The 12,603-nt window shown below is 28.6% G+C and overlaps 2 protein-coding genes across 2 annotated transcripts in view; both read left to right on the top strand.

Annotated features, from left to right (window-relative positions):
* LOC111691376 (odorant receptor Or2-like) overlaps positions 1-533 on the top strand; it is a 12,369-nt gene extending 11,836 nt beyond the window's left edge. The window contains exon 6 of the mRNA XM_023454083.1: positions 468-533. Coding sequence (XP_023309851.1) covers positions 468-533 — 66 coding nt within the window. The remainder of the gene's footprint in view (positions 1-467) is intronic.
* A 4,915-nt stretch (positions 534-5,448) lies between these two features.
* On the top strand, positions 5,449-12,244 carry LOC108903208 (odorant receptor Or2-like). Its single transcript, XM_023454082.1, has 6 exons — positions 5,449-5,453; positions 11,268-11,384; positions 11,440-11,541; positions 11,602-11,704; positions 11,764-11,925; positions 11,991-12,244. Exons 1-6 carry the CDS (start codon positions 5,449-5,451, stop codon positions 12,054-12,056), a joined length of 555 nt encoding a protein of 184 aa, XP_023309850.1. The 3' UTR covers positions 12,057-12,244.
* Positions 12,245-12,603: the final 359 nt, after the last annotated feature.

Raw genomic sequence — 12,603 nt, 5'->3', positions numbered from 1 at the left:
AGTGATAACAAATCGCCAAAAACCAATGTAACGCAAGAAATACTAAATTTATACCATTGGCGTACTTAACTCGAATGACTGACATTTTTACCGTTACTAATTGTTTGTACATAAGTTTCAACTTTAAAATCAAAATTCTTAATAAGTATTGGGCGAAATTATAAAATTTAAAGTCTGTTGTAAAGAGAATTGTAAGAGCTTTCAAAAGAAATATTACTCAACCCCCAATGCCATTTAAATATTTTGGGGTGATGCTTACCCTTGCTTGGGGGTGAAAGTGGCGGAGTCAAAAATACCAGCAAAGAATGTTCCCCATTAATCTGAAATCGACGGGTCTGAGCGTTTTTCTGCAACCTTGACGCAGTTACTGAAAATGGCTCTGTTTCGTTTTCATTTGGCCACCCTGTATGTTACCAAAATTAAATCATAACTTTTGTTGAATGGGATGTATATCACTATTGTTTCAGATGATAAAAACAGCATATAGCTTCTATACATTTCTACACAATATAGTCCAAAGAGCAAATAACTGATAATTTGCACAAAGTAAAAAAAAAATCGTTCAAATATATTACTTACTACTACTATACTACTACTATACTTACGTCAAGATAGAGGTTTGCTAGAAAATTTCTCAATACTTAATAATTAGTGAATAAGTTGGTTCATAATATCGTAGGAGGTAATTTTATATCAAATTTTTTATTTCCTTTGTTCTAGGCTATCTGAGAATGTTACAAATTAGGTTAGGTTGGGTTAAACATATTTTAAAAAGACTTATGTTCACATTATAGCACATATGTATTTTAAATAAACACCTATCTAAAATACTGACTTTTATTTTACTAAAAATTGTAAGTAGTTTTAGATAGGAAATTGGATGGAAATGTAGAAAACAATTCTGCAACAGTAGTACAACGAGGTGTCCCGGTACTCAATACCAAAAAAGTCGAGTACAAATAGATGAGGTCAAAATAGAATCAGTTCTTCATATAATTTTTTTTCATACGGGCCTTCGTTAACAAGTTACGGGCCCTCAAACGTGAAAATTAAAAAATTGTTTTTATTTACAGTCTCTAAGCTATTAGCTTCAGCATGATGCAAATTTGGTAATCGATAACACATGCGTACAGCTCGTTTTTGATGGTGTAAGTGAAACTTCATTATGCCCAGAACGCCAGGAACGGACTATGCTCAGTGGTTAACAACCTAGAATTTTTGCATAGATGACGATCGCAATCTACCTGTATCAAAAATAAGTTCCCTGAAGAATTTGCCAATGATAATATCCTCTTGGTTCAACTCGGTAAAATTAACAGTTTAGCAAATATTTGCTAAAGTGTTGATTTTATGTTACAGTGAACATCGGGCGGGGCCTACACCATTTTTTCTTTTTAATTTTTAATTGGACCTTGGACTATGTTCGAACCGTACATATTTTTAAAATAAAAGCTTAGAAAATCTTACTGTCTACTAATGTAATTTTCACTAACTAAAGACAAACACACTTGGGTTGGATGTAGAAATTCCATCAGCGACCTTTTGTTTCTCTCATTTTCAGCTACTATTAATTTATAGTCACACGATGTTGTGCTCCAAATATTTATAATACTAGGTTGAAGACAGTTAGTAGTTTTCAATTAAAAAAATAGTATATTCTTCGTTACATGACTGCCAAATTAAAAATACTATCTATACTGAACATCCCAGTAATAGGTAGAAAAAGTTTATATAGAACTTTACTATCTAACTTTTATTAGTTTTCTAATAACTCAATAACTCAAAAATAGTCTCTGATAACTTTTCAGGTAATAATAAAAGAAGTTTCAATCATAGGGTTATGTGATTAGGGGGTATAGGGTTAAATATATTCTGTTTATAGAGTCCTGATATGTCCCCGATGAGAGAGCAAGTTAAACTACCGAGTTACATGTTTATTGGAGTTTTCCGTTATGGAGTTATGGAAATATAGAGTTATGGGGCTAGAAGGTTATAGGATTATGAGGTTATTATGGGTGCACGGTTCCCTTTACAAGATCGTTGTGTGTAATAGGAGTTGACAGATTGGGTTATTTATTTATCTACTTAGTTATTTATTTACTTATTCATTCATTCATTCATTCATTCATTCATTCATTCATTCATTCATTCATTCATTCATTCATTCATTCATTCATTCATTCATTCATTCATTCATTCATTCATTCATTCATTCATTCATTCATTCATTCATTCATTCATTCATTCATTCANGTTCTGTTCTGTTCTGTTCTGTTCTGTTCTGTTCTGTTCTGTTCTGTTCTGTTCTGTTCTGTTCTGTTCTGTTCTGTTCTGTTCTGTTCTGTTCTGTTCTGTTCTGTTCTGTTCTGTTCTGTTCTGTTCTGTTCTGTTCTGTTCTGTTCTGTTCTGTTCTGTTCTGTTCTGTTCTGTTCTGTTCTGTTCTGTTCTGTTCTGTTCTGTTCTGTTCTGTTCTGTTCTGTTCTGTTCTGTTCTGTTCTGTTCTGTTCTGTTCTGTTCTGTTCTGTTCTGTTCTGTTCTGTTCTGTTCTGTTCTGTTCTGTTCTGTTCTGTTCTGTTCTGTTCTGTTCTGTTCTGTTCTGTTCTGTTCTGTTCTGTTCTGTTCTGTTCTGTTCTGTTCTGTTCTGTTCTGTTCTGTTCTGTTCTGTTCTGTTCTGTTCTGTTCTGTTCTGTTCTGTTCTGTTCTGTTCTGTTCTGTTCTGTTCTGTTCTGTTCTGTTCTGTTCTGTTCTGTTCTGTTCTGTTCTGTTCTGTTCTGTTCTGTTCTGTTCTGTTCTGTTCTGTTCTGTTCTGTTCTGTTCTGTTCTGTTCTGTTCTGTTCTGTTCTGTTCTGTTCTGTTCTGTTCTGTTCTGTTCTGTTCTGTTCTGTTCTGTTCTGTTCTGTTCTGTTCTGTTCTATTCTATTCTATTCTATTCTATTCTATTCTATTCTGTTCTGTTCTGTTCTGTTCTGTTCTGTTCTGTTCTGTTCTGTTCCGTTCCGTTCCGTTCCGTTCCGTTCCGTTCCGTTCCATTCCATTCCATTCCATTCTATTCTATTATATTCTATTCTATTCTATTCTATTCTATTTCAGTATACCTACAAACTACAATAAAATAATTACTGCATCAATTAATTAATTAATATTTAATAAAACTATAGAAAATAATTATAGCTACACATTTCACATCTTCGTATTAAATAATTTATTCCCGCGATGATTTCATGTGTCCTCTGCTTGAAATTGTCACAGGCGTCTATTATTCTTCTCTGCAACTTATTACTGTCTTCAATTGGTACAGAGTAAACATCATCTTTCAAACTTCCCCTTACATTATAGTCAAGGGAGTTAAGATCTCGTGATCTAGGAGGCCAAGACACCGGCCCCTCCACATTAAACAACGCCTCATATGGCGAACGTCCTATCCAGCGGTTCTAATAATTTGCATTCTTCCAGTTACGTACTATCTGGCCAGAGTGAGCTGGAGCTTTCTCCATTTGGAACTAACTGTGATATCTTTGATTTAAGGGAATATCTTCCATTAATTGAAATAAGTTATTTTCCAGAAAATATATAATACTCTAGAATCTTTGATTTGGATACCTGTAATTGACGGGATGCTCTTCTGCTACTTGAATGTGGATTGTTATTAATTAAATTAATTATGTCATTTTCAATTCTCATTTGTCTTCTATTTCTCCGTTCTAGGTTTTCATTTCTCTTGCCTAAACCTAATTGTCGAAAATCTAATATGAGAATAAAAACTTGTTATGTCGGAATTCTCCTATTTGTAAAACGCCTTCGATATTCTTGAACAGATTGGCGTTTCCATAAATGTAATGAATATCGGGATATTTTTCATTGTTTTTGTGAATATAAACTCCTATTTTCTCTTATGTGGTTTGTCTATTCCGCTTTAATAAATAAAATTACTAGCACATTATAATTTCTTCTGCCAATTGATTATTTGTTGCGATGTTACTACGTATTGTTTGCCAAAGTTACTAGATTTTTAATAATTGTCATTAATACATTTACAGAAATTGCGATAGCAACGCCAAACAATCTTGAAAAATATCGAATTGTCACTTGTTTTAGAATTAGGCAAATTATGTTTAGACAAGTAAAACAATAACATAATACGTAAAAAATAAATGAACAGAAAATAAAATATTTGAAATGATCGGTTGAAATCCTGAAACACCACTTTTTATAATGAGATAGACCATTCGCTTCTTCAAGTTAGCTTTAGCTGATATTTTTGTTTTTAATGTTGTTTTACTATAGTTTGTATAACAGATTTTTTTAATAAAATATTATCATTTTGACAATTATTTATGTAAATAAAGATTAGTTTAAATAAATATAACATAGAAAGCATTATAATTACAATGAACATATAGATTTTTTTTTCAGATTCTGAAAACTGCATATAGCTTTTATGCCTTTCTACGAAAAGTAACATGCGAATTGACAAATTTTGCACATATTTTGTCACACTGTTACCCAAACATTACGCTTTCTTAATACTTATAGTGTCTATAGACTATAGAGATTTTAAAAAAGCGGTAACTCCAGAAAGCTAGGATATTTTTCAATTTTCTTTAGATAATATCATTTGAGGTAGTTAGTTCTTTATTGGAAAAAATCTGCTTTATGGTTATTTTCCAAATCGCTTTTACATGTAATAAGAAGAGCTTTTTTCAAATCTAATAACTGTAGTACTATGTGTACATTTTAATTAAATTAGTACTAAATGCATTGAGTTTTATTTTGTCTTCTATATTCCCTATGAACAAAGAAATTTACAATCAAGTGAAAATTCGGTTTTGTTCTAGTAAAATTTTTAGTCTTATAATCCTGTAAATACTATATTTGATACTATAGTTATAGTACATATATATGTGTGTAGAAAAATTATATCAAAAAGTGAGTATAAAAACCACAGAACATTCGATTTCAAATATAAAGTTTTAATAAATATAAAAGAATAATTTACTAACATACATAATTAATGTTACCCTATATTTCGCTGCAGTTCAGGGTATCCATTTATATCTAAGAATTGTTGATTAGCAATCGATATGTTGAACATACATATTTCATCAGATGGAAGTATGCATTTTTTTTATCTTTGCCTCTGTATTAACTATTTAACATAAACTATACACATTTTTTTTACAAAAATTCACATTTTTTAATACCACCCTAGAATATAGGACACAGAGTAGATAATATCTTTCAGGTTTTTCTTTCTAAGAAGAATAGAATATGGGACTTATTAACAACTTCAATATTACAATATCTTTAATATTTACCTTGTAATAATTCTAAAATTGTTAATGTTTTTCGATATGTTCGTTGAAGCTTTCTAATAAATATTTTGAAGAACTAATAGAAGTAACTATTAGCGTTAATAAGTTACCTACCATGTTTTTGAATTCTTGTACCATGTGGTAATTTATTATAGTTTGTACTGCGAACACTATTTATTTAAAAATTCTTCTTTGTATTTACATAAAATGTTAATTTATATTATTTGGTTGGGTCTTAATTTAATTTAACAATTTTCTTTCTATCAAATAAAATTAATTGAATAGGTATTTTGGGTAAAAAATTTTCAAATATCTCTAATTTCGCAGAAACTGAAGATATTATAAACTTTCCTCGTTTTGTTCGTTTTGAGGTGTAGTTTTATAAAAAAAATATATAAAAATAATACAATATTAGTTTTTTGAGGTGTTTTTGATCTTTAAACATAAAAAGTGCTTTTTGAAAAAGAGTGCCGTTTTCTTCTTCTAAAAATTCTTAATAAATCGTCTTTCAATAGGCTTTATATATGAGACGAGTTCTAGAGTGGGATATTTTTCGAATTAAAAAAAATTGTTTTGGTAGGTATTCAATTTTTTGCAGATAATGTACAGGGTGGGCAAATAAGCGAGGTAATTATTATTAATAATAATAATAATAATAATAATAATAATAATAATAATAATAATAATAATAATAATAATAATAATAATAATAATAATAATAATAATAATAATAATAATAATAATAATAATAATAATAATAATAATAATAATAATAATAATAATAATAATAATAATAATAATAATAATAATAATAATAATAATAATAATAATAATAATAATAATAATAATAATAATAATAATAATAATAATAATAATAATAATAATAATAATAATAATAATAATAATAATAATAATAATAATAATAATAATAATAATAATAATAATAATAATAATAATAATAATAATAATAATAATAATAATAATAATAATAATAATAATAATAATAATAATAATAATAATAATAATAATAATAATAATAATAATAATAATAATAATAATAATAATAATAATAATAATAATAATAATAATAATAATAATAATAATAATAATAATAATAATAATAATAATAATAATAATAATAATAATAATAATAATAATAATAATAATAATAATAATAATAATAATAATAATAATAATAATAATAATAATAATAATAATAATAATAATAATAATAATAATAATAATAATAATAATAATAATAATAATAATAATAATAATAATAATAATAATAATAATAATAATAATAATAATAATAATAANTACTTTATATGCGGCGTTAGGGTCATTCTGATTAAAAACTTCTGTCCAATTTTCATGTTTAAAATAATTTTCAAGAGTTAAATAGTTTGTAAATTTTATGTCTTCATCAGAAACATTCTTCGAGTTATTTTTTACATTAGTTTTCATATTTATGCATAACAGAACTGTGTAGTGATCGGTCAGATTTGTTTTAATTATATATGATTGCAATTTAACTTTTGCTAAACAATTGATTTTGGGAGTCCCAACAAATATATGATCAATTAACGTGGAAGAATCGTCTGTAACTCTGGTAGGTTTATTAATAATATATGGAAATAGATCAAATTCAGCCAGGGCGCATATATAACTGTTCACGTAAGAATCAGCTGTATTCAACAAATCAATATTAATGTCACCTATAAGAATTTTGACATCACATTTTCTCAAATTCAAAAAATAGGTCTGCAAATCCCCTATATATGTCTTTAAGTCAGATTTCGGTGGCCTATAACAAGCTATCAATGTAAATCTTACATCATTCAATGTAAAAGAGATTTCCAGTAATTTCAACTCAGACAATTGAACAATATCAGAGGTACACCGAATATGACTCTTTACAAAAACAACTACACCATCCGATTTATCACCATCCGATGTTGATTGATTATAATAGCCAGTAAAATTTGGAATTGCAAAATATTCAAAATTATCTAAATTCCATGTTTCAGAGAGTATAATTACATCAATATTGTCAATATCAAACGTCTGAAGATATAATAGAAGTTGATCAAAATTTTTTTTTAAACTTCTGATGTTAAAATGAACAATATTAAAATTATTATCGTCTTTGATATACCCAACACAGGCAATTACATCATCACACACCACTGCGTCCTCCCGTTCATAATTATCTAGCTCATTTAGTAATTCCAACATTATGTAAAGATTGAATATTAACAAGCTTGTAAGAAACAAATGTAAACTAAAATTAATAATACAATGAATATAGAAGTAAATTTAATTACAAGAAAAATAAGATAAAAATGGAAAAAAAAGAAAATAAGATAAGTGAGAATTAGAATCTGTATCATAATTGCCCCTAAACATAGTTTAAGAATTGTGCTCCTGCATATACCGATTTATGTCATCCATACTGTGTATCTTAAAAGAACGCCCATTCAGTTTAACATACAGCTGTCCCTTAAAAGTCCATGCATTTTTTCCTCCTACAGTTGCCTTGGCAGATGACAGGATTTTTCTTCTATTTACCGTGAGGTCCTCGGCTATGAAAATATTTTTCCCTTTAAATCTCTTTGCGTTTTTCAATAAGCGAACCTTGAGATCATGATTAACAAATCCGACAATAACTGGTCTGGGTTTTTTACCAAGATGGTTGCCAACTCTATACGACAAAAATATGTCTTCAACATGAAGGTTGAGTGACGTGTTCATATTTAGAAGCTCGATTACTTGAGCTTTTGGATTTGTATTCGGATTATTCTCTTCAAGAAGTCCGTAAATACAAATATTATTTATTTTTGCTCGTTGTTCCAAATCGTCTATTTTTTGCTCAAGATCATTCAACTTAATGTTTTGCTCGTCAAGGTCTGTTTGAATTTTAGAGAGTTTTTGCTCCAGCTTATCACTAATAGTTTTTGTAATTTGTCCCACAAATTGTTGACTTGAAAACAATTCCATTATTGTATCCTTAACTAAAGACTGAATATCAATTTTATTTCGAGTGGACATTATGTAAAAAAAAATTGATTGCACAAACTCAATGCAGAAAGGACTTAGGTACACACTCACAGTTTTTATCTTACTACTTTGCACAGTTTTAACCACGAAATAACAGAACTTAACGGAGCAATTTTAATACACGTTCATTCCGACAGAGCCATGAAACCCAAATGAAATGTATATTATAATATTAAAATATAAATTTTGGATGTGTGTGTGTTTTTGGTTTAGATTGTATTTTTTATTTAAATTGTAAATAGTATCATACAAACTTCTACTATATTTTTTTATGTCTTACCTTGTACTTAATCCCTGGCTAGTTGTTGGTAGACACTTGTCATATAGACAATATCAGAAAATTCTCAGGAGTCAGTTCTCACAAACTAGTACAATGCAACACACTTTGGAGTGAATAGAGTTTGAAATTTAATAAAGTGTTTATTCAAAATTTTGTTATATTATTTTTTGACTTGAAGACTTTATAAACTCAAATTTATGAATACCTTTTTTATATAGAATATGTTTTCCATAATAAAGAATATTTTTAACAACGAAATTCGTCTGTTTCTGTTTAGCTTACAAATAATATAAGGAATAACTAAAAAATTTCTATTAATTAACTTTATGCAATCCGGAGTAGATTTCTTTATATTATTTGTTGCCTATCATTCAGGGGCATCCTTACATCTAAACAAGAATGAAAATTAGTCAGAATTAAATAAAATGGCTGTTCATTTGACAGATTTTGTCAGAGCTCTTCGAAATATTGAATTATTTAAGTTATTAGTGATTGGATTTTGCTTATTTTTGTACAGGTAAGTCCTGTGGTTTGTTATTTATACTTTGCAAAGATTTGAAGCGAGAGAAAGCATGATTTATTTGGAATAACTAGCGATATTTTAGTGCACTAGTTTTAGGTACCTGTTACGTTGTGAAATTTGTAGTTTTCTTCGCTGGAAACTACGTAGAAGCCTTACAGACTATTTATGGGGCCACTGGAAACTACCTTGGAACTGCTTTCTACTGCTGGTAGCGGATAATTTTCATGGGCTGCCAAAATAACTTTAGCTGGACTCTGGCAAACTATAGATTTACTGGTATCTAAGTATTTAATTTTCTTCCTTGGACTCTTTCTTCTTGTTTTATTTTTAATTTTTCGGGAGCTGCGTCTCCACGCTGTACATCTTGCAAAACCCAAGCCGTAATCAATCAATAATTTCTTTGTTTTTCTCCACCTTCCTGATTTTTCTGTCCCTAGCTTTACTTAAGGTCCATGCACAGAAATTTTCAGTCTTTTTCAAACACTTTTTCACACCACTACTTATAACTAACACATTTTTAACAAATGACTTTTTACTTTTATTTACAGTTCTATAAATTATTTACTGAAATACACTTTATTTAATATTTTTTTAGGTCATCTCTGGGTATTCTTACAAAGCCACCTTTAGCTTTGACATTTGTGAAATTTATTATAAAATTTGACATTTGATGAAAAATTTTTATGTTTTTTATGTTTATGGTTTATGTTGGATTGAGATATATTCTTTAAGTTTACTCGTCTTCCTGCGGATATATATATATATCCGATTAATCTATAGACTTTAAGCTTTCATTTGACATTAATCACTCTAGGTTTAAATTCGTTTTTCTTTATGTACTGATTACTAACAAGTGTCGATGTCATGCATTTTTTTGAAAATTTATTCTGTACTTGAGAATAAAATTAAAAGATTATTATTTTTATACTATGTAATATCAATGTTCATTACTAGTTTTATATCCAGAATTTCCATATTAACAATTTTATACCAATTCGGTGTTGCTATAATAATAATTAAAATTTGTATACGACTTTAACTTCGGTCAGGCTATATTTTCATCTGAGTTTCTACATTAACATTTCAAATTCGTTACAATATATTCACATTTGGCAAAATGTAAAAACCAAAACTACGTCAGAAATAAATAGCTTCAAATGATATATTATTATTTAACTTCTTGATGTCAATTATGTATTTTTTTCTAAGGATGTATTAAGAATTTCCTAAGGAAATTGTAGGTAATAGGTATCTGAGTAGAAAGGTGTAATTTTCCTCTTTACCTACACTTATATAAGATTGGTGCAAGAGAACTTCTATCATTTGCCATTTGCTCTGCCATACAATTTGACATTTTGCAATTTGTTGGTCGTAGTAACAATTAAACATGATTAGCAGTTACTGCTATAAATATTTTCTATTTATTGGAGTACACCCTCAACAACCTTTTAGCAAATGCCGCTTTATTTTCAATATTACAATAATAATATTTTTCTTTCTGATGGCATGCGTCAAATGTTATCAAGATAAGAATCTATACTTTGCGGAAATACTAAATAGTTTTTTCTTCGTAAGTACACTAATTTCTTTGTAAAGCACAACACTTTTACTTAATTGATACTGCCTTTTTGATTGTCTTTGCTTGTCTGTTAAAGAAATTCCATTGACAACCCTCATACAGGGCGTTTCATTAAGACGACTGATAAATTAGCAATAATTAATTTCTATTTTAGGTAACTATTAAATACTTGGGTATGGTGTTAGGTAGGAACAAGATACAACAGATTTTGCAAAGCATGGAACATTTCTGGAAAGTCAATGTTGCAGATGACAAAATAAAATATCTCATGCAACATTTGAAAAGAATTGAAAGGAGTTTAAGTTGTCTTCATATTTTCGGTGTTCTCATATACGCAGGGAAGCCCTTTATTGCTAAAGGATCATCAATATTTAACTGCTACGTACCGTCTATAATTCCATTTCCTTTGTTTTACGTTTTTGAGTTCTACTATCTTCTATTGGCGTCAACTTCATATATTTGTTTCAGTTCCTTTACATGTGCTCTTATTATTTTGGTTGTGGTACAATTTAGGTTGTTGAATTTAAGGATTAGAAGCCCAGATTTAAATGATGTTGAAAATACCGACGGCCTTGAAAAGTTTATCCGAGATTTGAGATCCATCGTTGAATATCAACAGTTTCTCATGAGGTAGATATGTCGTATTTTAACTGAGTGTGTAATGTCTCCCAATATAATTTTCTAGATATGTTGAGGTATTGAATAAATTATTATCTACTCCAATTGCATTGCTGATGGTCTCCAGCGTTACAGAATTGTGTATCAATATGTACATTTTGTCGTTAAAGTAAGTAATTTCTAATAATTTAATTATTTTAAAATCAGTCGCCCGATTGCTAATTTTCAGCGGAGAAATCATTAACAAAAGTAGAGCTATAATAGTCAGTTTTTGCACACTTCTGGATTACACGATGGTATATGGCCTGCCTGCACAATTACTGATGAGCGAGGTATGCATTAAAAAGTACTTAAAACAAATAATTTTCAAAGAAAAACCAATTTGTTTTAGTCAGCAGCAACTGCAGACATGATATATCATGAGTGCAAATGGTACCTACCGATTCTACGACCTCTACGAAATGATTTTTTGATAATAATTGCCAGGAGTCAGAAAGGCGTTCGCTTAAGGGCTGCAAACTATCATGTGATTAACAACCAAACTATTTTACTAGTAAGTATAATATGCCAAAATTAAAACATTGTTTCTGTACGGGATGTAAATCAGTATTGTTTCAGATGGTAAAAACTGCATATAGCTTCTATACATTTCTACAGAACATAGGCCAAAGGCCACGTAATTGATAATTTACACGAAGCATAAAAAATTAATTTCAAATGTATTCACCAGTATTACAGATGCCTGCCAGAAAAGTTCTCTTTAGATAAATGGTAGATGAGGTAGTTCACAATATATCATAGGGGGTCATTTTTATATCAAAATATGTCATTTTCTTTGTTCTAGAGGATCTGAGAAAGTTACAAAATAGGTTAGGTTAGGTTAAATATTTGTTATTTTGAAAAGACAGTTATATTCACATTATACCACCTATTTATTTTAAGTAAACACCTATCTAAAGTTATTGAGTTTTATTTTATTTGAGATGTAGAAAACCATTTTACAATATCAAAAATCATTTTCTCTTACTTTAAAATCAAAAAATCAAAAAATAAATGTTCTATAATTTTGAAATGTACATAGATGATCTAAACGACGATACTAAATTTATGATTCGACAGTTGAATTGGTTTAATCTACTGTAATCTGACATCACGTTTTCGAGCTCGATTTTCATGACAAACTCTACTGTCAAATCAGAAATTTCCTATCTTCATTTGTTTCTGAGTTACA

This window comes from Anoplophora glabripennis, unplaced genomic scaffold, assembly GCF_000390285.2.
Source record: "Anoplophora glabripennis isolate ALB-LARVAE unplaced genomic scaffold, Agla_2.0 scaffold114, whole genome shotgun sequence".
Classification (NCBI taxonomy): domain Eukaryota; kingdom Metazoa; phylum Arthropoda; class Insecta; order Coleoptera; family Cerambycidae; genus Anoplophora; species Anoplophora glabripennis.
The sequence above is the reverse complement of the archived record's forward strand: the minus strand, read 5'-3'. Positions and strand labels throughout refer to the sequence as shown.

Coding starts and splice junctions, on each gene's coding strand:
- LOC108903208 (XM_023454082.1), top strand. Junction 11,542..11,601: donor ATGTACATTTTGTCGTTAAA/GTAAGTAATTTC, acceptor GCTAATTTTCAG/CGGAGAAATCATTAACAAAA. Junction 11,705..11,763: donor CACAATTACTGATGAGCGAG/GTATGCATTAAA, acceptor AATTTGTTTTAG/TCAGCAGCAACTGCAGACAT.